The following is a 23,224-nucleotide window of genomic DNA, read 5'->3' on the forward strand; positions in this document are numbered from 1 at the left end:
TCAGTACAGTCACTCTTGGCCAACCGGCTGACTGAGCCAACCCATCAACTATGCTCTGCACTCTAGTCCACCACAACAGAACCCAGGTGTTTCACGTTTACCATAAGCGTCAGTTTGACGTTTTGAGGGGTTCTGCACAATGTTGCTTCAGAAAAAAATCTTTATTGAACTTCCTGTATGATGATTTCTAATGTCTATAAATAAATAAATAAATAAAAGGAAAGTAGCTGAGAACTGTTCTACATACCTACTGATATTATTATTTTGCTAGGCAAGTCAGTTAAGAACAAATTGTTATTTACAATGACAGCCTACCGGGGAACAGTGGGTTAACTGCCTTGTTCAGGGGCAGAACATATTTTTACCTTGTCAGCTCGGGGATTCGATCCAGCAATCTTTTGGTTACCGGCCCAACGCTCTATCCACTAGGCTACCTGCCGCCACAGTTGCCTATAGCCTAGTACCCAGAACTACAAGTCAAATATCATGGAGCATAAAGAGAAAAGGTCTAAGGGACACCGCTCTTTCTCTGCATACAGAGAAATGACAATGAAGAGGTACTGGGAAAGACAGGGTATGATTTTCAAGACAGCCACCCTATAGTGAGACCAGTGACTGAGGTCCTCATTGTAAATAAGAATTTGTTCTTAATTGACTAGCCTGGATAAAAAAGCGAAACAAGTACATTAACATCAATCTGATAGAATTAATGGCATCTGTCTGCCGTGACGGCTAGGCTGTACTCCAGAACCAGAGTGGGGTCAAAGAGAACAAACGTGCTGCCAGATAAAAGAGGAATGTTCTTCATTTCCTATTATATTAAACTTAGAGTGGAATGTCAGTGGCAGAACCAACTGGGTTTTTATGACAAGAAATAACGGCATACATACTCCATACTATTACTAACTAACCCAAACATATCTGGCCGGGTGGGGGGGAATTATTCACTTTGTGTTGGAGAATAGATTAGAGACCGACCTCACAAATACTAGATTCATGTTTTTGTTTTCCGTCTTCTACAAACAAACAGACTCGAGTTAAAATGATTCAACTAGGTTGATGATGTGGGCAGCAAGCAGGGATCTGATTGGCCAGTAGGGCTGGTGATGTCGAAACAGTCTGTTTAGAGCAGCTTGGTTCCTGCAATCGTGGAAAATTACTACTGGCCCATCATATGGAAACACTGGCATATGATGGGCCTGTCTTCTCCATCAGGGCTCCACAGAGCGACCATTTTACTTGCATATTGCTGTGCAACCTGACATTTTTATTTTGGAACACCTAGAAAAATTAAGGATTCTAGCTTTAATATCTCAAAAAATTTTCATAGTGCTCCCAAATGTATTTGTGTGCGCCTACATTTTTCAACTTAGGTGCGTGCACACATGCTTCGTGTAAAAGGGTCAACGTAGAGCCCTGTCCATACAGAGTCGAGATTGGATAAATAGATGCGTGGATTAGGGCTTGTTTAGAAGGGCTTGTATCTGACTTGCACAGAGAAGGAGAATTTCCTCTGATTCTCTAACACGTCTTACTACTGGCCTTACTACCAGTTAAAAGACAGTACAGTTAGCTGTAAAGCTTTCTCAGTAACACATGTCATACCTTGCAACAGAGAGTACTATAATATAACTCATTGTTATTACAGTGCTATAATGTTGCTATGACACTCAGCAGTATTGCTTTGGACCAGTCACCAGCAGAGAGCTCTTGACCTCAATGCAAAGTCTACATGCAGCTGTGCAAATTAACTCAACATAAAGCTATAGTCACAATGCAAATGGCTGTCGGTGGAAGTTAAAGAAACCATAACAGTCTGTTGGTGGCTGAAGCCAAAGAAAGCAGAGGAGAGAGAGCACTGAAGACGTGTGAGGTAAGAGTAATGTTATGGCAGAGTGCTCCAATACTTTGGATCCAGTTTGGCAAAGACAGGATGGATATCAAGGAGGTGAAGAATGTTTCAGTCACAGAGGAAAAAGCACCTTCTATACCATGTTCATTATTGGCATGATTTATCAGTACTGTTATATCCCTCTCATGATTGCAATCATGGTTAATTAATAGCACCATGTCTGTTGACTATACTAATGACATCACTGACTGTTCGCTGTAACATCACATTAAACTCTACCTGCTTACATGACTACTTTACTGTCAACATTGTCACTTCCTGCACCTCCTCATTCGATATCCATAATTCTCCTCTATGCTTTCCTACAATATGCAACCCTTCATCTCTCCAGAAACTAAAGCTCCACCTAATGTCCCAAATGCCCAGTGGCTACTAAATCAGATGTAAACATGTTTATTACGTGAATAATCTATGAAAGCTGGAGAGAACGCTGTCATGAACCCAGTCAATTATTATGCAGAGTTCTATATTTGCTCCAACTGACCTAGAAACAGATGTAGGAGCTTAATAAATCGTTTGTTCCTGATCATTTTTCTTGCACCGAATGTTCAGATGAGCTTTGTGATTTACATACTGTAAATTCACTGAAAACCCACACTAACACACGGTTATGTTAACAGTATTGCACTTTTTATGTAGCCTACTTTTTGCCAGCTAATAGCCTAACCACCAATCGATCAAGCAACATAATGGACAAAATATTATTTTACTGTAACAATATACAGTGCCTTTGGGAAGTATTCAGACCCAATTACTTTTTCCAAATCTTGTTAGGTTACAGCCTTATTCTAAAATGGATTAAATCGTTTTTTCCCCCCTCATCAATCTACAAACAGAATCCCATAATGACAAAGCAAAAACCGGTATTTAGAAATGTTTGCTAATTTCTTGAAAATAAAAAAAACTGAAATATCACATTTACATTAAGTGTTCAGACCCTGTACTCTATTGAAGCACCTGTGGCAGGGATTACAGCCTAGAGTCTTCTTGGATATGACACAACAAGCTTGCCACACCTTCTCTGCAGATCCTCTCAGCAGGCTTTCATCAAGGATCTCTCTGTACTTTTCTCCGTTCATCTTTGCCTCAATCCTGATCAGTCTCCCAGTCCTTGCCACTGACAAACATCCCCACAGCATGATTCTGCCACCACCATGCTTCACCGTAGGGATAGTGCCAGGTTTTCTCCCAACGTGAAGCTTGGCATTAAAGCCAAATATTTACATCTTACATCATTAGGTGCCTTTTGGCAAACTCCAAGCGGGCTGTCATGTGCTTTTTACTGAGGACTGGCTTCCATCTGGCCACTCTACCATAAAGGCCTGATTGGTGGAGTGCTGCAGAGATGGGAGAACCTTCCAGAAGGACAACCATCTCCACAGAGAAACTCTGGAGCTCTATCAGAGTGACTATCGGGTTCTTGGTCACCTCCCTGACCAAGGCCCTTCTCCCCCGATTGCTCAGTTTAGCTGGGCGGCCAGCTCTAGGAAGAGTCTTGGTTGTTCCAAACCTCTTCCATTTAATAATGATGGAGGCCACTGTGCTCTTGGTGCAGACATGTTTTGGTACCCTTCCTCAGATCTGTGCCTTGACACAATCCTGTCTTGGTTTTTTCTCTGGCATGCACTGTCAACTTTGGGAGCTTATATATAGACATGTACAATCAATTGAATTTACCACAGTTGTAGAAACATCCCAAGGATGATCAATGGAAACAGGATGCACCGGAGCTCAAATTCGAGTCTCATAGCAAAGGGTCTGAATACTTTATATAAATTTGCTAAGATATATATATATAAACATTTTTTTTCACTTTATCATTATGGGGTATTGTGTGCAGATTGATGAGGATTTTTTAATATATACTTATATTTGACATGTAATCTATTTTAGAATAAGGCTGTAATGTAACAAAATGTGGAAAAAGTCAAGGGGTCTGAATACTTTCCAAATGCACTGTAGGTCAAATTAAGATCCTACATCTGTAACTGAAGTGTACATCTTAATTATATTTTTTTAAATACATCATTATATATCCCAATAGATCCAATAATATCCACGACGTGGAATGAAAATGTACTGAGCTATTTCTACAAATGTGACCCAACAAAAGCAACAGAAGAACTGACTAGTGCAGAAAAAAGAAAAAAAGGAGAAGATCAGCAGGGAACTAAGAATACCAATCCTGTAGACGGCAATTAGGGGAGGTTCTGATTGATCCAAGCTCTACATCAAACTTCCAGCTACACTACCCCTTCCTCTGTCGAACAAAGAGAAGACAGAGGGAAAAGACCTCTGACTGACTACACATGACAAAGAGGCAGAGGCCTTTTTTCACAGATCCTCTTTTTACTTTATGAGAGAGAGAAAGAGAGAGAGGGAGAGAGAGACAGAGAGAGAGAATACCCCCACACACGCTGTAATTGGTCCCATGTGTCTAGCGGGGAGCCACACCCTAACCGACTCTGTCTCTCTACCATCGCTCCAACACCCTGTCTATGGCCTGTAATCAGAGCTGATGTCTCAGATGAGGACAGCCATCTGACTAAGGTGAATATGTAGCCTCGTCTCTGCTGCTGACAGCCAGTTACATCATGTACACATAACTCTCACATTAATGACTTGAGAATGGGTTTAATGGGTTCTAGCAACACAATAGTAAATACTGACTTCATTTGACAGACTTTTTCTTGGCAATGGTAGGTCTACTGAGGTACTGTTAACTTTAGTTGTGATGGACTGGGCACAGACATCTATTCCACGTATTTTCATTGATGAATCTAGCTAGCTGACTAATTCAGATGAAAAAGAGGGCTGTTAATGACTAATACATTAATAAGTAAACAAGGAAACCATAAAGAATGTAGGGTCCCAGGTGTGATGTCTGAAGGGAGGTATGACATTACAGCCAGGGGAGTAACGGTGGGTTATCATCACACGACTCCTCCATCACTACACCTAACAGAATAAAGGGATACACAGCTAAACTTACATTTTAGTCATTTAGCAGACACTCTTATCCAGAGTGACTTACAATAAGTATTTTGCATCAAATTAATTAATTAATTGGGCAGCAAATTCTTGTTTGGTCAGAGACTAAGTTAATTTGCGATGGACAGCTATCATTCGTCTGGTTCATATCCTCTTCTGTGACTACATCAGTCAGTCTCAGACACAAAGGCCTTTGTCCTCTGGATCTGAGTCTCCCTCTCAAAAGGACCTGAATAAGTGTTAAAGGCCTCCTCCGACAACCACATCTCTTTCTGGAATTTCCAGTGCTGTAAAGTACTTAAGTAAAAAATAATTTCAAGTACTACTTAAGTAGTTTTTTGGGGTATCTGTACTTTACTTAATATTTTGACAACTTTTACTTCACTACATTCCTAAAGAAAATATTGTACTTTTTACTCCATACATTTTTCTTGACACCCAAAAGTTATTTATTTTGAATGTTTGGTAGGACAGGAAAATAGTCCAATTCACGCATTTATCAACCAAGCATCCCTGGTCATCCCTACTGCCTCTAATCTGGCGGACTCACTAACACACATGCTTAGTTTGTAAATGATGTCTGAATGTTGGACCGTTGCTCCCCATGAATAAAATAAAACAAGAAAATGGTGCCGTCTGTTTTGCTTAATATAAGGAATTTGAAATGATTTATACTTTTACTTTTGATACTTAAGTATATTTTGGCAATAACATTGAATTTTGACACGTATTTATATTTTAAACCAAATACTTTTAAACTTCTACTCAAGTAGAATTTTACTGGGTGACTTACTTTTACTTGAGTTATTTTATATTAAGGCTTTGGAAAACATTGGTTTAAATGAGTGAATCACACTCAAAAAGACCAACGTCATGTGTTTTCAATAGGAATTGGTGAAAAAAATTCTCCTTAGCTGTTGAGCAATGTCAACAGAGAGCATGTGAGGTGAGGAGCCTTCGTTTAGACTTGCATTTCCTGCCACTGCGTCGGTCTGCCCTGTAAGCAATGTGCTGCCTCAGCACATGGTTTTCAAAACCCTTTTTAAAAAGGGGGAAAATTAAATATAGAAAGGGAAAAAACTGAGCAGTGAAACTAAACTCCCACATTTCAAGTCTGGCATAGTGACGGCTGGGCAGACATTGCCTAAAAAAACGTTCAATAGTCATAAACAAAGGCAGGAGACACCAGTAAGCCAGCTAGGTGGAAAAGAGTGGAGCGAATTAAGATACTACTCAATCTCATTTGTCCTACTGAAGTAAAAAGTCCAAGATTTAGCCTATCTGTCTATCGATGATATATTCTATGTCAAGGAGAATATAATACCCTATTGGATTTCTTGGTTATTGTCTTCAAATTATACAAGGAAATTGAATTCATTTTAATTCATTTTGAAAAGGTGTATAAGCTTTGCCATTTTACTAGGCCAGCTTATGGGCAAGTCATACTAATGCATATACTGAACAAGTCTTCCACATGGATTTTGTCCTTGAACCCTCCTTTTCCCTTTCCAAAGCATTCCTGCAGGATTAAAAACCACTCAATTGTCAACTACTGGATTTCCCTTCAAATCTACATTTATTTACATTAATTTCCATAGTGCACAGTACTGCTATGTACTATATTTACAGACGCACATATCTTCTGCTCAGCATTTTCTAAGTCAAGGCATATGTTATGTCTAATTGTTTCCAGATCAAAAATTATAGCATGGGATCCAGTTTATTGCAATAGGGTCTAGCAAATTCTTGTGCACCAGAGAATAAGAGCCTCTTTAGCTTTTGTGCAAAACGCTAATCACAACAGGCAGCCCTATGATCTCAACAGAGGATTGCCCTCTTTCCACATTAAAAGGGTTTTGTTACTCGATTACCACATGTGGAAAATATGTGACAGCTGTGAGTTGAGGGAGACAGTAGTCAAGTATCCGCTTTACATCACACCAATGCATAGGAATAAGAGTTTGTATCTATTCGAAAGTGGTTTTGGAATTTAAGTCCAACGTGGACAGATGTAGAGCATGGAAACAGTACTTAGTGCCATGGAAACAGAGTCTCTGTGTTTTCCATAATTTTTCAAAGCAATGCTTCAGTCATTTTGGTTCAAGTCACTTACATCATGAAATTTGCATGCAATTTTGTTTAGGCTACCCTGTGTTTCCATTTCTACTGTAGCTCAAATGGCTCACGAAACTGTTCTGGCTTCAGGTCTAGGAATCTAAAGACAAATACTAACTCTGCATTAGTAATTAGAGAGGAGTAAACAACAACGTGCAGTGCTTGTTTGCTCGGCTCCATTTGATGCAGTTGGCCTAATACTATGTTACCGTTGTTTTATGCCCTCACCAACAGGTACCAGCTTTCATCAGCTGCCATCAGTGGACCAGGTAGATTAAAGTAGACAGAATGTGAGGCGACATCTAGACCAGTCATAATAACAGCCTGTCTGTCTTTGTCGTCTTCCCTCAATGTCTTATAGACTCAATGACTAACAGAGAAGCTCAATAAAATGTATTCTCTGCTAGAATTTGGAACTTAGTTAAAAGTATTATGACAAAATCTCTGAGGACTGCATTATGATGACTCCACTAGGCCCCATCGGCATATGTACTGTAGCTATGTGAACTGTGGACAAGACAAACACAGCACCATGAATCAACCCAGACCTATGGCCTGCATGCGGAGAGACAGCCATAAGTCTGCCAACAGCATTAGCCACTATTGATGGGATGTGATGCAAGAGACAACCCGTCTCTGTGGCTATATATTATATTGAGGCGTAAGATGTCATCGTTCTTTGTTTGCCAGCCAATCTGTTCATCTGAACATTACTTTCAAACAAAGGCCGTCTCCTGCAGGATGGACAGCAGTGACATCAGAGAGAAGTGAGCGATGACGACCCAGGGAGAGTCAGAGGAAGGGAGGAACAGGGATTGTGTGTGTGTGTGTGTGTGTGTGAATAGTTTTCCTCATTGTGAGTCATGAGATCATATTTTGATTTGGTATCTTTCACAAAGCAGTACAACACCAGAGGAGTCCAGTATTGACGCAGCCAAACAGGTGACGTGTTCCACAGTGAGAAGCACTATACTAGACCGGCTCAGCCCAGGCCAGCCCATTGGTCTTATGTCCTTACCAACAGACAGCAACCATGGCAGGCTCTCAGAGAGATGCATCCAGGTGGGTCAGTACCGTCAGAGGAGCAGTAGCCAGATTAAATGACTCATCACTCCTTCACTGTCCAGGCTTTGTCCCGAATGGAACCCTATCCTTAGAGTGCACTATTCTGGACCTGGACCTACACTTTTAGAAAAAAGGTTTCCGAAAGGGTTCTTCAGCTGTCCCCATAGGAGAACCCATTTTGGGTTCCAAGTAGAACCCTCTGTAGAAAGGATTCTACATGACACCCAAAAGTGTTCTACCAAAAGTTTTCTACCTGCAGCCATAAGGGTTCTTCAAAGGGCTCTCCTACAGATAGTACCTTGACATGAGTGTAGGACTCTGGTCAAAAGGGCACTTTACAGGTGATAGGGTGTGTTGCATTTTGTATGCAGTACAGTCCTTAGTTCTCAGAAGATGACGCTACCAGCCACCGTCATAAACGGTTAGCCAGCTTGCAGTCTGAGCCACAGCTTTACAGGAATTGACATAAGCCCATTTCAATGAATGATAAATGAACTGTTTCCCCTTTTCATGTACCAGCACCAAACCAATGGGCCAAACCAATGGGCCAAACCAATGGGCCAAACCAATGGGCCAAACCAATGGGCCAAACCAATGGGCAAAACCTATGGGCCAAACCTATGGGCCAAACCTATGGGCCAAACCTATGGGCCAAACCTATGGGCCAAACCTATGGGCCAAACCTATGGGCCAAACCAATGGGCCAAACCAATGGGCCAAACCAGGAGATGTGATCTGGTGTAATCATAAGGGTTATCTGAATTTCACATGCCACTCTGAGAGCCCAGGAAGCAGCTGAAAAGCATACGAGGGAATGCCCCATTTAAAAAATACACACTGACACAATATGACCCTGCATCTCCAATAGGCCTACCTGCTTACATGAATCTACACTCAGACCATCTGACACAATGTACACCATGTATTCATATTGATGATATATTTAACAGAGATCAATTGCCACAGAAAAAGGAATTGAAACTCTGAGGAGATTCCCTCCACATGCAGTAAACTGCCTGTGTGACGTTCTATTCTATTTTTGTGGTTATCTGTTAAAATCAACATTCAGCTTATTCGGGCTCCATTAGTTCATTTTCCGAATCGACTCATATGCAGGTAATTACCAAAATCACATGGTTCAGTTACCCAGGCACAAACACTGTGTTCCTATTGGTAGGCCTGTACAATGGTATATTTAAGAAATAAGAAATGAGGAGGTGTGGTATATGGCCAATATACCACGGCTAAGGGCTGTTCTTAGGCACAATGCATCGCGGAGTACCTGAACACAGCCCTTAGCCGTGGTATATTGGCCATATACCACAAACCCCCGAGGTGCCTTATTGCGATTATAAACTGGCTACCAACGTAATTAGAGCAGTAAAAATGTATGTTTTGTCATACCCATGGTATGCGGTCTGATATACCACGGCTGTCAGCCAATCAGCATTCAGGGCTCGAACCACCCAGCTTATAGCCTTAGGGCTCTGGTAGAAAGTAGTGTACTATGTAGGGAATAGGGTGCCATTTAAAATGCAGCCATATAGTGTGCATGTATGATTGTACTTTAAGTTGTTTTCCCATAGCTGTTCCCAACTCACCTGCAGATCGAAGAACTTGCTGTAGCGCCTGAAGATGACCTCAGTGCTGCCATCAGACCAAGACACTTTGATGATGTAAACCTGATAGAAAGAACAAAAGGGGTTACCTTTAAAACCTTTAACTCTTACAGAGCATATAGTTACTATTACTGCATAGGTGTGACAACAAGGACCCATATTAATTCAAATGGATCCATATATTCATGGTAACAGTGTAATAACCTCAATATGCTGTTAAACCCATAATAGCTTCACAGGTGAAATCCCTTGATGATTCCACTTCTGATTCATGGTCACACCTAGTCCATAATGACGTGGATTCAAGGGAAGACAAATTAAGTTACTAGGTACATTGTGTGGTTCAATTTGGTGTCATGTCAACCATTTTCTACAGAATGGATCTGACATCCTTTCATATGATATCACTTCCTTCCCACACCGTGAGATCATAACTTCCTGTGTAAAAGGAAAAGATCATGTCTACTACTCACGCATTGGGATAACACAATTGTCGTCTTGCAAAGGATGCATGGACAATAGACATACAGTGCATTCGGAAAGTATTCAGACACATTGACTTTTTCCACATTTTGTTACGTTACAGTCTTATTCTAAAATATATTAAAAACATTTTTCCCTCATCGATCTACACACAATAGCCGATAATGACAAAGCCAAAACAGGATTTTAGACATTTTTGCAAATGTAGAAAAATAAAAAACAGAAATACCTTATTACATAAGTATTCAGACCCTTTGTTATGAGACTCGAAATTGAACTCAGGTGCATCCTGTTTCCATTGATCATCCTTGAGATGATTCTACAACTTGATTGGAGTCCACCTGTGGTAAATTCAATTGATTGGACATGATTTGGAAAGGCACACACCTGTCTATATGTCAGAGCAATTGTCGTAGGAATTGTCGTAGAGCTCAGAGACAGGATTGTGTCGAGGCACAGATCTGGGGAAGGGTACCAAAAAATGTCTGCAGCATTGAAGGTCCCCAAGAACACAGTAGCCTCCATCAATCTTAAATGGAAGAAGTTTAGAACCACCAAGACTCTTCTAGAGCTGGCCGCCCAGCCAAACTGAGGAATCAGGGGAGAAGGGCCTTGGTCAGTGAGGTGACCAAGAGTCCAATGGTGACTGACAGAGCTCCATAGTTCCTCTGTGGAGATGGGAGAACCTTCCAGAAGGACAACCATCTCTGCAGCACTCCACCAATCAGGCCTTTATGGTAGAGTGGCCAGATGGAAGCCACTCCTCAGTAAAAGGAACATGACAGCCCTCTTTGAGTTTGCCAAAAGGCACCTAAAGACTCCAGACCATGAGAAACAAGAGTATCTGGTCTGATGAAACCAAGATTTAACTATTTGGCCTGAATGCCAAGCGTCACGTCTGGAAGAAACCTGGCACCATCCCTACAGTGAAGCATGGCGGTGGCAGCATTATACTGAGGGGATGTTTTTCAGCGGCAGGGACTGGGATTGAGGGAGGATCGAAAGAGGGAAAGATGAACGGAGCAAAGTACAGAGAGATCCTTGATGAAATCCTGCTCCAGAACGCTCAGGACCTTAGACTGGGGCGACGGTTCACCTTCCAACAGGACAATGACACAGCCACAGCCAAGACAACGCAGGAGTGGCTTTGGGACAAGTCTCTGAATGTCCTTGAGTGGTCCAGTCAGAGCCCGGACTTGAACCCGATCGAACATCTCTGGAGAGACCTGAAAATAGCTGTGCAGCGATGCTCCCGATCCAACCTGACAGAGATTGAGAGGATCTGCAGAGAAGGTGAGAAACTCCCCAAATAAAGGTGTGCCAAGCTTGTACTGTCATACCCAAGAAGACTCGAGGCTGTAATCACTGCCAAAGGCGTTTCAACAAAGTACTGAGCAAAGGGCCTGAATACGTATATAAATGTAATATTTCCAGGTTTTATTTTGCAAAATTGGTCAACAGTAGGAATACTTTAAAAAATGTTGTTTTTTGTCATTCAACAAGAGACGACTTGTTTCCATGTACATTTTACCATTGAGAAATAGTGCACCAAACATCTTAGTTAGATGTGAAATTGCATGACTAAGATCTCCTCTGCAAAAAAAAATCTAAATTAATGACAGATTTCTAGAACTATCATAGAATAATGCTGACTATTTTGAGGAAGTGTGTACTGGCTATGGCGTCTCAAAATGGACAAACAGTACTCTTGCCGTTGTTTTACCAATTTTTTTAGCGAAGGTCTTTTAAGGGAGTATATCAGCACACACATTTGTTTCGCCGAGTTTGGCTAGGCGATAGCAGAACTGCAGCATGCTGATGCCTTTAGGGGTGGCATGAAATACTGGGGATTCTTCTTGTAACATCAGTGAAACCAACCATTGGTAAATATAACATATTTTGCATCACCACCCTAAGATCAAAGTACTAAACACTGAATGAAAATAAAGCATCTTGCAGGCTGTCAAAATTCAATAATGGCCTGTTGGTGCTTGACATACAAGTGCAACAAACACTTTCTTTTTTGTAAAGTGAGAAAGAGAATCTGGGAGGTTATCGGACGGAAACTCCACACTGATTGTGTCTGGCTGAGTGCTTCTGTTGGCCTCTGTCCCAGGCCGGGCCAGCTCGGCCTGGCCCAACTCCCTGCCCTCCCTGTAGGAGACGAAACGCTGTGGAAGATGTTAAACACAGGGCTCAACGCAGGGCACACAACCAGTAAACCAGCAGATGAAGGAGACACAGGAGCTCAAGATCTTTATATCCTGCACCTCACTGGGCATTTTTGTACGACGTAACCAGTCATCAACATCATCATCATACATCCAAAAACACAAACCCTTTATGGAGACTGAGGAGTGGTTATCGAAATAAGAAAACATTCTTCCATCTGCCTCAGCCCACACTCAGCTCCTAACCCTTTCACTGTGCATTAGAGATCATTCAAAACACAAACCCTGAGGTGGCTTGGATGCTTGGATACAGCAACAAAAACACTCTTGGGATGCACTGATCACAGCACCATCAGAAAGTACAATACTGTATATTGTAAGCATGCTTCATCATGTTTTACAGTCTGCACACAAGGCATTCTCATTATCATTCTGATGGCTCAGGAATTTTGTAGTAAACCTACTGTCCATTTGTATAAGGTAATATTGTAATGGAAGTGAGCAACACAACAAGTTGTTGTCAAGACTAAACAAAAATGGGCCGGACCTTCATGCCAGACAGTCTCAAACTGCATGTCTTGCTTCTGCTCTCTGTCCTGGACAGAAGTGTGCAGAAGGGCATTCCTTGTTCAAACATTCTGCCAAGGCCTTGTGTACTCTGAGCTAACAATGACCTTGAGAATAGATGAGTGAGTAGGATGCTTCCTGGTCAACAAATACCAATACCTGAGGTCACGGTTTTCTACTACAGTGTGTAGCCTATAGGTGAGCATGAAGGCATGGTAGGCAGTAGGGCTGCGAATTGCCAGGGACCTTAAGATATGATATTATTATGATACTTAGGTGCAAACATTCTATGTTTTGCGATTCTCACGATTCTATGTTTTGTAATTCGATAATGTGATTTTATTGCATTTCGATTTTCAGCTCCTCGTTTAAAAAGAAGATGGAGAACAAATTATGAAGGAAAAATACTGGAGTTGTAAAACGATAATATATCATTTCAAAATAATATACCGATATGTAACTGTATCGATGTTTTACCTCATCAGGATGGACTACCCAAACAATCACACTGTAAGTCAAATCATGCATTGCTTCTCCGCTTCAGATATGGTTCTCTCAACAGTTCTGAAATAGACATTAGACCAATCAAAATCTATTGACAGCTATTCGAAGGCTACCTTCGCGATGTTTTGAAAGGTCTGTGTCAGGTTTTATACACACATACACCTATCATACACATACACATACACCTATTATACACATACACCTCATAATGTGTTCGTAACAGACTTGCCTAGTTAAATAAAGGTTAAAATATTTAAAAAGTCATGCCCTGGACTGCATTACGAACCTCACTGGTGACCTTATCGTTCCTCCGACAGCATACTGCATATACTTTTACTGTTTATAGTTTAATGTAATAGTAATATAACAAAATAAAGTGGCAGCAGTTTTGGAAATAACTGTTTTCAATTTTGGTCTTGTGTTTTTTAATATTTAATAAAGTTATAACCAGGTGTAGACTACATTCCAAGTGTGCAAAAGTTATCAGAAACCAAACCAACAGCTTATAATAGTAAAATTATTTTACTACAGTAGCCTAATAAAGTGGAAATTAAAACAAACAACACAAAGAGTCAGAGAAAAAGCGCATGCCTGGTACTCGGATATTTCCAGATGTTGACATGTGGTCTCTAAAGAAAAAATAAATTGGACATTTTCAATGCTAAACCTCTCCCTATCCACTCAATCCACTTTTCTTTAGATGCATGCAACATGGTCGCACTGTCATTTTTTCTTCCAGCGACTGTTTTGGTCAAATGTAATTCGATACTCTCTTTGTTTTAACTTTATCGAAACAAGAAATGTTATCGAAGATAATACGTGTGGCACATACATTCCTACAATATACAGAAATGGTCGGCCCTCTCCCGAAAAAAAACTTTTTGACTTACATAGTGTTTGTTCGGATTTCTCCTCTTCTGTACATCTTGAACTGTTACTTCGTGCACAGTCCGCCTTGCCATGATGTTCTCTTTCAGAGCCTCCACGAACAACAACAGGCCGGTTTAGAAACGATCAGACCTGAATGCCAAAGTTTACGCAGCCAACCTTTGTCATTCGTCAGATCCTTGATTGCTGGATGAAACAATTGGGATACTATTTCGTAGATGGTTCACGTCAGATTTCCTGTCCCACATTCAGTCTTTACTCTTCTTGCCCTGTCCGGCAGGCAGTAGGCTGTCTGACCTTCTCTGAACCAAACTCCCAGTCTATCCCAGCTCACCGACTCTAATTTGACAACGGGAAGGTTTCCACAACATAAAATGGGTGTATTCATTACGTCCTGCAACGGAAACCGATTGCCGTTTAAGAACCAAACGGAAGCAAATGGGGAGGGACCTACTTGAATTTGTCCAATAGAAACTCTCGTTTTCGTTTGGAGTAAACGGGTTATGTTGCTAAACGTTTTTCAACAGACGAAACGTTTTTGGAACAGAATCGGTCCGTTAGTCAGTCATACAGTCCGGCAGTAAATCATACCGTCCGGCGGTCAGCAACAAAGATGAGCTACGGTACAGTATGTCAAAGGTTATTTAGGCTAGAGGCCTAGGCCTGCTATAGGCATGTTTAAATCTGAATTTGAAGTTTACTGGGAGAATGTCTTTGGGCAACTTTTCTTTTTGATAGACTTCTTTATAAAGTGAAATTGTTCCCAACACTTTTGGGAAAGAGACAAATTTGAACTGATAAACAGCTTTTACTGTTATAACTATAGTTATAACAGTAAACTATATAACCATACAGTTAACAGGCCTTTAACCCATTATTATTTTTTTTTACCTTGGGGATTTGATCTAGAAACCTTTCGTTCACTGGCCCAACACTCCAACCACTAGGCTACCTGCCACCCGATGATTTATGTATTATGTGAAATTATTTTATATGGTAAACATTATAATATGCTCCTGTAAGTCGCTCTAGATAAGAGTGTCTGCTATATGACTAAAAATGTGTATTTAAAAATGTAAAATCACACCGTAAACCATATCACATTACTGTTAACGATAAATATCCTAAAGAAGCAGCCAATGGCTTCATAGCAAGGCACAACTTCAAGAATGCCATACCACACATGCCTGGCAATTTTCCCTCGTGTTCACAAGAATTCTGGACAAACAGCATGGCGTAGAAACCCAATGCTCGTATCTGTCACTCGACATCATTGCCTGGTCTTCTTGTCTCCGTCATCATTAAATATAGGTGACACGTCATTGGATACGAATGAGCCATCCTTGAAGGTTGTGCTGGTGAGCCAAAATAGAGTCACTTTCTCAAGCTGCAACCGAGCTGTGTGTCACCAACAGATGGATTGTGTCTGTACAAATCTCACTCTGTAAATACACAACATAACCTCTGAGCTGAGAATACCGTGTTTATTGTGTTGACTGTGTCAGAAGGTAGTACAAAGGATAAGGACAAGCAGTTGATAAAGTGGCATCCTTATTGACAGTGATAGAGACTGTGTTTTTGGAACCCTTTCAAAGGTCTTTCTATTCAGGTAAGCATCGATCAGATGTTCAGAAAGTGCGCATTATAAAGAGTGTATGTTTAGCCTTTTATTTATAAAAAAAAAAAAATTTACATGGAAAAATACTAATTAATTTAGAAAGACACAAATGTTTAAGGTAGCAGAAAAACAAACAATAATTCAATGATGTGTGTTTGACTTCTTGTTTGTTAATTTACAGTCCCATCCAAGTAGTAGGCCGTTGCTGCATCTCAGTGCTAGAGGCATCACTACAGACCCCGGTTTGATTCCAGGCTGTATCACAACTGGCCGTGATTGGGAGTCCCATAGGGCAGCACACAATTGGCCCAGAGTCTCCCCTGGTTAGGGTTTGGCTGGGGTAGGCTCTCATTGTAAATAAGAATAGGTTTTTAACAAATGTTCCTATTTAAATAAAGGTACAAAATTAAATTAAAATAAACATTTAACATACTTTCAATGATGTCGTCATGGGTGACCTATTTTTGTGAAACTGTTCAGACTGATGGTTTGTGTTGAGATGTAGCCCCATCTTGTGGTACATTATGAATACTGCATCATGGAACATTTTGTTATTTAGTGCTCTCTGTTGGTGCAAAGGAAAATTGCAATTGTACAGTCCTATTCACTCACATGGGAGGACCAAAGGGACGAATACAAGACTAATCCATACAGTGGAGGCTGCTGAGGGGAGAACGGCACATAATAACCAAGCAAATGGAATGGCATAAAACACCTGGAAACCATGTGTTTGATGTATTTCATACCATTCCACTGAAGCTGCTCCTGTCATTACCACGAGCCCGTTCTCCCAAATTATGGTGCCAGGGATGTGGTCAAAGTCACTGGGTGAAGAGAGGGTTTCTGTCATCACCGAATAGGTCATCAGTATTTGGGTTTCCGGAAAAAGTGTGTATGTGGCATATTTCAGTTTTTAAAAGAGTGGTATCTAGGAGTACAAAACATCAGTATCTGTGGCTTTAGCCTCAGTCTATAGAGGCCTGTCACGTGTGCCAGGAGTGTATCAGATGTACGGAGATGGGTCGGAGCCAGGAGTGTATCAGATGTAGAGAGACGGGTCGGAGCCAGGAGTGTATCAGATGTAGAGAGATGGGTCGGAGCCAGGAGTGTATCCGATGTAGAGAGACGGGTCGGAGCCAGGAGTGTATCAGATGTAGAGAGATGGGTCGGAGCCAGGAGTGTATCAGATGTAGAGAGATGGGTCGGAGCCAGGAGTGTATCAGATGTAGAGAGACGGGTCGGAGCCAGGAGTGTATCAGATGTAGAGAGATGGGTCAGAGCCAGGAGTGTATCAGATGTATGGAGATGGGTCGGAGCCAGGAGTGTATCAGATGTAAGGTGATGGGTCGGAGCCAGGAGTGTATCAGATGTATGGTGATGGGTCGGAGCCAGGAGTGTATCAGATGTAGAGAGATGGGTCGGAGCCAGGAGTGTATCAGATGTAGAGAGATGGGTCGGAGCCAGGAGTGTATCAGATGTATGGTGATGGGTCGGAGCCAGGAGTGTATCAGATGTATGGAGATGGGTCGGAGCCAGGAGTGTATCAGATGTATGGTGATGGGTCGGAGCCAGGAGTGTATCAGATGTATGGAGATGGGTCAGAGCCAAGAGAGTATCAGATGTAGAGAGATGGGTCGGAGCCAGGAGTGTATCAGATGTAGAGAGACGGGTCGGAGCCAGGAGTGTATCAGATGTATGGAGATGGGTCGGAGCCAGGAGTGTATCAGATGTATGGAGATGGGTCGGAGCCAGGAGTGTATCAGATGTAAGGTGATGGGTCGGAGCCAGGAGTGTATCAGATGTATGGTGATGGGTCGGAGCCAGGAGTGTATCAGATGTAGAGAGATGGGTCGGAGCCAGGAGTGTATCAGATGTAGAGAGATGGGTCGGAGCCAGGAGTGTATCAGATGTAGAGAGATGGGTCGGAGCCAGGAGTGTATCAGATGTATGGAGATGGGTCGGAGCCAGGAGTGTATCAGATGTAAGGTGATGGGTCGGAGCCAGGAGTGTATCAGATGTACGGAGATGGGTCGGAGCCAGGAGTGTATCAGATGTAAGTTGATGGGTCGGAGCCAGGAGTGTATCAGATGTATGGAGATGGGTCGGAGCCAGGAGTGTATCAGATGTACGGAGATGGGTCGGAGCCAGGAGTGTATCAGATGTAAGTTGATGGGTCGGAGCCAGGAGTGTATCAGATGTATGGAGATGGGTCGGAGCCAGGAGTGTATCAGATGTACGGAGATGGGTCGGAGCCAGGAGTGTATCAGATGTAGAGAGATGGGTCAGAGCCAGGAGTGTATCAGATGTATGGTGATGGGTCGGAGCCAGGAGTGTATCAGATGTATGGAGATGGGTCGGAGCCAGGAGTGTATCAGATGTATGGAGATGGGTCGGAGCCAGGAGTGTATCAGATGTATGGTGATGGGTCGGAGCCAGGAGTGTATCAGATGTATGGAGATGGGTCGGAGCCAGGAGTGTATCAGATGTACGGAGATGGGTCGGAGCCAGGAGTGTATCAGATGTACGGAGATGGGTCGGAGCCAGGAGTGTATCAGATGTAGAGAGATGGGTCAGAGCCAGGAGTGTATCAGATGTAAGGTGATGGGTCGGAGCCAGGAGTGTATCAGATGTATGGTGATGGGTCGGAGCCAGGAGTGTATCAGATGTATGGTGATGGGTCGGAGCCAGGAGTGTATCAGATGTATGGAGATGGGTCGGAGCCAGGAGTGTATCAGATGTATGGTGATGGGTCGGAGCCAGGAGTGTATCAGATGTATGGAGATGGGTCAGAGCCAAGAGAGTATCAGATGTAGAGAGATGGGTCGGAGCCAGGAGTGTATCAGATGTAGAGAGATGGGTCGGAGCCAGGAGTGTATCAGATGTAGAGAGATGGGTCGGAGCCAGGAGTGTATCAGATGTATGGAGATGGGTCGGAGCCAGGAGTGTATCAGATGTAAGGTGATGGGTCGGAGCCAGGAGTGTATCAGATGTACGGAGATGGGTCGGAGCCAGGAGTGTATCAGATGTAAGTTGATGGGTCGGAGCCAGGAGTGTATCAGATGTATGGAGATGGGTCGGAGCCAGGAGTGTATCAGATGTACGGAGATGGGTCGGAGCCAGGAGTGTATCAGATGTAAGTTGATGGGTCGGAGCCAGGAGTGTATCAGATGTATGGAGATGGGTCGGAGCCAGGAGTGTATCAGATGGGTCGGAGCCAGGAGTGTATCAGATGTATGGAGATGGGTCGAGAGTGTATCAGATGTACGGAGATGGGTCGGAGCCAGGAGTGTATCAGATGTAGAGAGATGGGTCAGAGCCAGGAGTGTATCAGATGTATGGTGATGGGTCAGAGCCAGGAGTGTATCAGATGTATGGAGATGGGTCGGAGCCAGGAGTGTATCAGATGTATGGAGATGGGTCGGAGCCAGGAGTGTATCAGATGTATGGTGATGGGTCGGAGCCAGGAGTGTATCAGATGTATGGAGATGGGTCGGAGCCAGGAGTGTATCAGATGTACGGAGATGGGTCGGAGCCAGGAGTGTATCAGATGTACGGAGATGGGTCGGAGCCAGGAGTGTATCAGATGTAGAGAGATGGGTCAGAGCCAGGAGTGTATCAGATGTAAGGTGATGGGTCGGAGCCAGGAGTGTATCAGATGTATGGTGATGGGTCGGAGCCAGGAGTGTATCAGATGTATGGTGATGGGTCGGAGCCAGGAGTGTATCAGATGTATGGAGATGGGTCGGAGCCAGGAGTGTATCAGATGTATGGAGATGGGTCAGAGCCAAGAGAGTATCAGATGTAGAGAGATGGGTCGGAGCCAGGAGTGTATCAGATGTAGAGAGACGGGTCGGAGCCAGGAGTGTATCAGATGTATGGAGATGGGTCGGAGCCAGGAGTGTATCAGATGTATGGAGATGGGTCGGAGCCAGGAGTGTATCAGATGTAAGTTGATGGGTCGGAGCCAGGAGTGTATCAGATGTATGGAGATGGGTCGGAGCCAGGAGTGTATCAGATGTATGGTGATGGGTCGGAGCCAGGAGTGTATCAGATGTAAGTTGATGGGTCGGAGCCAGGAGTGTATCAGATGTATGGAGATGGGTCGGAGCCAGGAGTGTATCAGATGTATGGAGATGGGTCGGAGCCAGGAGTGTATCAGATGTAGAGAGATGGGTCGGAGCCAGGAGTGTATCAGATGTAGGGTGATGGGTCGGAGCCAGGAGTGTATCAGATGTAGAGAGATGGGTCGGAGCCAGGAGTGTATCAGATGTAGAGATGGGTCGGAGCCAGGAGTGTATCAGATGTATGGAGATGGGTCAGAGCCAGGAGTGTATCAGATGTAGAGAGATGGGTCAGAGCCAGGAGTGTATCAGATGTAGAGAGATGGGTCGGAGACAGGAGTGTATCAGATGTAGAGAGATGGGTCAGAGCCAGGAGTGTATCAGATGTAGAGAGATGGGTCGGAGACAGGAGTGTATCAGATGTAGAGAGATGGGTCGGAGCCAGGAGTGTATCAGATGTATGGAGATGGGTCGGAGCCAGGAGTGTATCAGATGTATGGTGATGGGTCGGAGCTAGGAGTGTATCAGATGTATGGAGATGGGTCGGAGCCAAGAGTGTATCAGATGTATGGAGATGGGTCGGAGCCAAGAGTGTATCAGATGTAAGGTGATGGGTCGGAGCCAGGAGTGTATCAGATGTAAGGTGATGGGTCGGAGCCAGGAGTGTATCAGATGTATGGTGATGGGTCGGAGCCAGGAGTGTATCAGATGTATGGTGATGGGTCGGAGCCAGGAGTGTATCAGATGTATGGAGATGGGTCGGAGCCAGGAGTGTATCAGATGTATGGTGATGGGTCGGAGCCAGGAGTGTATCAGATGTATGGAGATGGGTCAGAGCCAAGAGAGTATCAGATGTAGAGAGATGGGTCGGAGCCAGGAGTGTGTCAGATGTAGAGAGACGGGTCGGAGCCAGGAGTGTATCAGATGTATGGAGATGGGTCGGAGCCAGGAGTGTATCAGATGTAAGTTGATGGGTCGGAGCCAGGAGTGTATCAGATGTATGGAGATGGGTCGGAGCCAGGAGTGTATCAGATGTATGGTGATGGGTCGGAGCCAGGAGTGTATCAGATGTATGGAGATGGGTCGGAGCCAGGAGTGTATCAGATGTAAGGTGATGGGTCGGAGCCAGGAGTGTATCAGATGTATGGTGATGGGTCGGAGCCAGGAGTGTATCAGATGTAAGTTGATGGGTCGGAGCCAGGAGTGTATCAGATGTATGGAGATGGGTCGGAGCCAGGAGTGTATCAGATGTATGGTGATGGGTCGGAGCCAAGAGTGTATCAGATGTATGGAGATGGGTCGGAGCCAAGAGTGTATCAGATGTAAGGTGATGGGTCGGAGCCAGGAGTGTATCAGATGTAAGGTGATGGGTCGGAGCTAGGAGTGTATCAGATGTAAGGTGATGGGTCGGAACCAGGAGTGTATCAGATGTATGGAGATGGGTCGGAGCCAGGAGTGTATCAGATGTATGGTGATGGGTCGGAGCCAGGAGTGTATCAGATGTATGGAGATGGGTCGGAGCCAGGAGTGTATCAGATGTAGAGAGATGGGTCGGAGCCAGGAGTGTATCAGATGTATGGAGATGGGTCGGAGCCAGGAGTGTATCAGATGTAGAGAGATGGGTCGGAGCCAGGAGTGTATCAGATGTAGAGAGATGGGTCGGAGCCAGGAGTGTATCAGATGTAGAGAGATGGGTCGGAGCCAGGAGTGTATCAGATGTATGGAGATGGATCGGCCCCATGTAGTGCTATGGATGGATGTTCACATAGTACTCTGACATACCAAATAAGAAAATACTGGTAATGTAAGGGAGATGGTTCGGTGAACCACGCCGTCATGATGAGTAACCTTGAGTTTGAGTTTATTTTTAAAGGGACAGTGCACATTAATCCACGTTTCAGTAAAAGTGCTGGTTTTGCCAGTAGGCTAATTTTCAACTGCAGTTCCTTGGTAGGTTATTTTCTGAAGAACTGAAGACGTGCATTGGCTCCTTGCACATCAGACCCTGGTTATGACAAAACTTAAATTTATAATAATATGAACAACCCCTATTTAGTCCCAGATCTGTTTGTGCTCTTGCCAACTATTTTATTGTCATTCTGAAGCCAAACATGTTGGTATGACAAGGAGTTACAAGGAATTGGCATGATAGTTTCAAGTTTTAATGTCACATGCACAAGTACATGCCTTTCTTCCGAACTCAAAACCCAACAATGCAATAATCTATAACAATGTATTGCTAGAAATAAACAAAAAAAACTATAAACTAACTATAGAAATAAGAATAAGAAATATGAAATACACAATAAAGTAAGTAAGCATACTATATTCAGGAAATATTTAAAAAGTCAGTTCCAATACCATATTTACATGTGCAGGGATACTGGAGTGAGGGAGGTAGATATGTTTAGGGATAAGGGGACTAGGCTACAGCATATAAGATAAACAGAGTAGCAGCAGCTTGTATGTGGGTGGGTGTGTGGGTGTGTAGAGTCAGTATAAATTTATGTGCAAATTACGTGTGAGGAAGCAAATGACGGAGTGAGTATTTGTGTGTCGGAGTGACAACGTGTGTGTAGGGTCCTGTGAGTGTGCATTCAGACAAATACTGCAAATACTGAAAAAAAAGGTCAATAAAGATACAAGGTTAACTCAGATAGTCTGTCTAGCTATTTTGTTTTCTATTTATCAGTTGTATTGCTTGGTGATAGAAGCTGTTCAAGAGCCTGTTGGTGTCAGACTTGATGCACCGGTACCTCTTGCCATGCAGCAGCAGAGAAAATAGTCTATGGCTTTGGTGGTCTTTTACGATTTTCTGGGCCTTCTTTTCACACCGCCTGATATAGAGTTCCTGGATGGCAGGGAGCTCAGCCCCAGTGATGTACTGGGCTATCCTCACAACCCTCTGTAGCGCCAAGCGATGGAGGGCTGTGCTATTGCCATATCAAGCAGTGATTCAGCCAGTCAATATGCTCTCAATGGTACAGCTATAGAACCTTTTCAGGATCTGAGGGCCCATGCCAAACCTTTTCAACCTCCTGAGGGGAAGAAACCTGTGCCTTCTTCACAACTGTGTGTGTGTGTTTGGACCATTTGAAGTATTTAGTGATTTGGACACTGAGGAACTTGAAGCTGTCTACCTGCTCCACTGCCGCCCCGTCAATGTGGATGGGGGCGTGTTCGCCACCCTGTTTCCTGTAGTCCAAAATCAGCTCCTTGGTCTTGCTGAC

The 23,224-nt window shown here is 43.3% G+C and overlaps 1 protein-coding gene across 3 annotated transcripts in view; it reads right to left on the reverse strand.

The window, feature by feature from the left end:
• sh3pxd2b (SH3 and PX domains 2B) overlaps positions 1-14,688 on the reverse strand; it is a 49,727-nt gene extending 35,039 nt beyond the window's left edge. For all 3 annotated transcript variants that reach the window (XM_046328566.1, XM_046328555.1, XM_046328545.1), the window contains exons 1-2: positions 14,318-14,688; positions 9,685-9,765 (exon numbers count right to left, since the gene is read on the reverse strand). In XM_046328566.1, coding sequence (XP_046184522.1) covers positions 9,685-9,765; positions 14,318-14,389 — 153 coding nt within the window. In that variant the 5' untranslated portion in view covers positions 14,390-14,688. The remainder of the gene's footprint in view (positions 1-9,684; positions 9,766-14,317) is intronic.
• Positions 14,689-23,224: the final 8,536 nt, after the last annotated feature.

The sequence above is a fragment of the Oncorhynchus gorbuscha genome, linkage group LG02, assembly GCF_021184085.1.
Source record: "Oncorhynchus gorbuscha isolate QuinsamMale2020 ecotype Even-year linkage group LG02, OgorEven_v1.0, whole genome shotgun sequence".
Classification (NCBI taxonomy): Eukaryota; Metazoa; Chordata; class Actinopteri; order Salmoniformes; family Salmonidae; genus Oncorhynchus; species Oncorhynchus gorbuscha.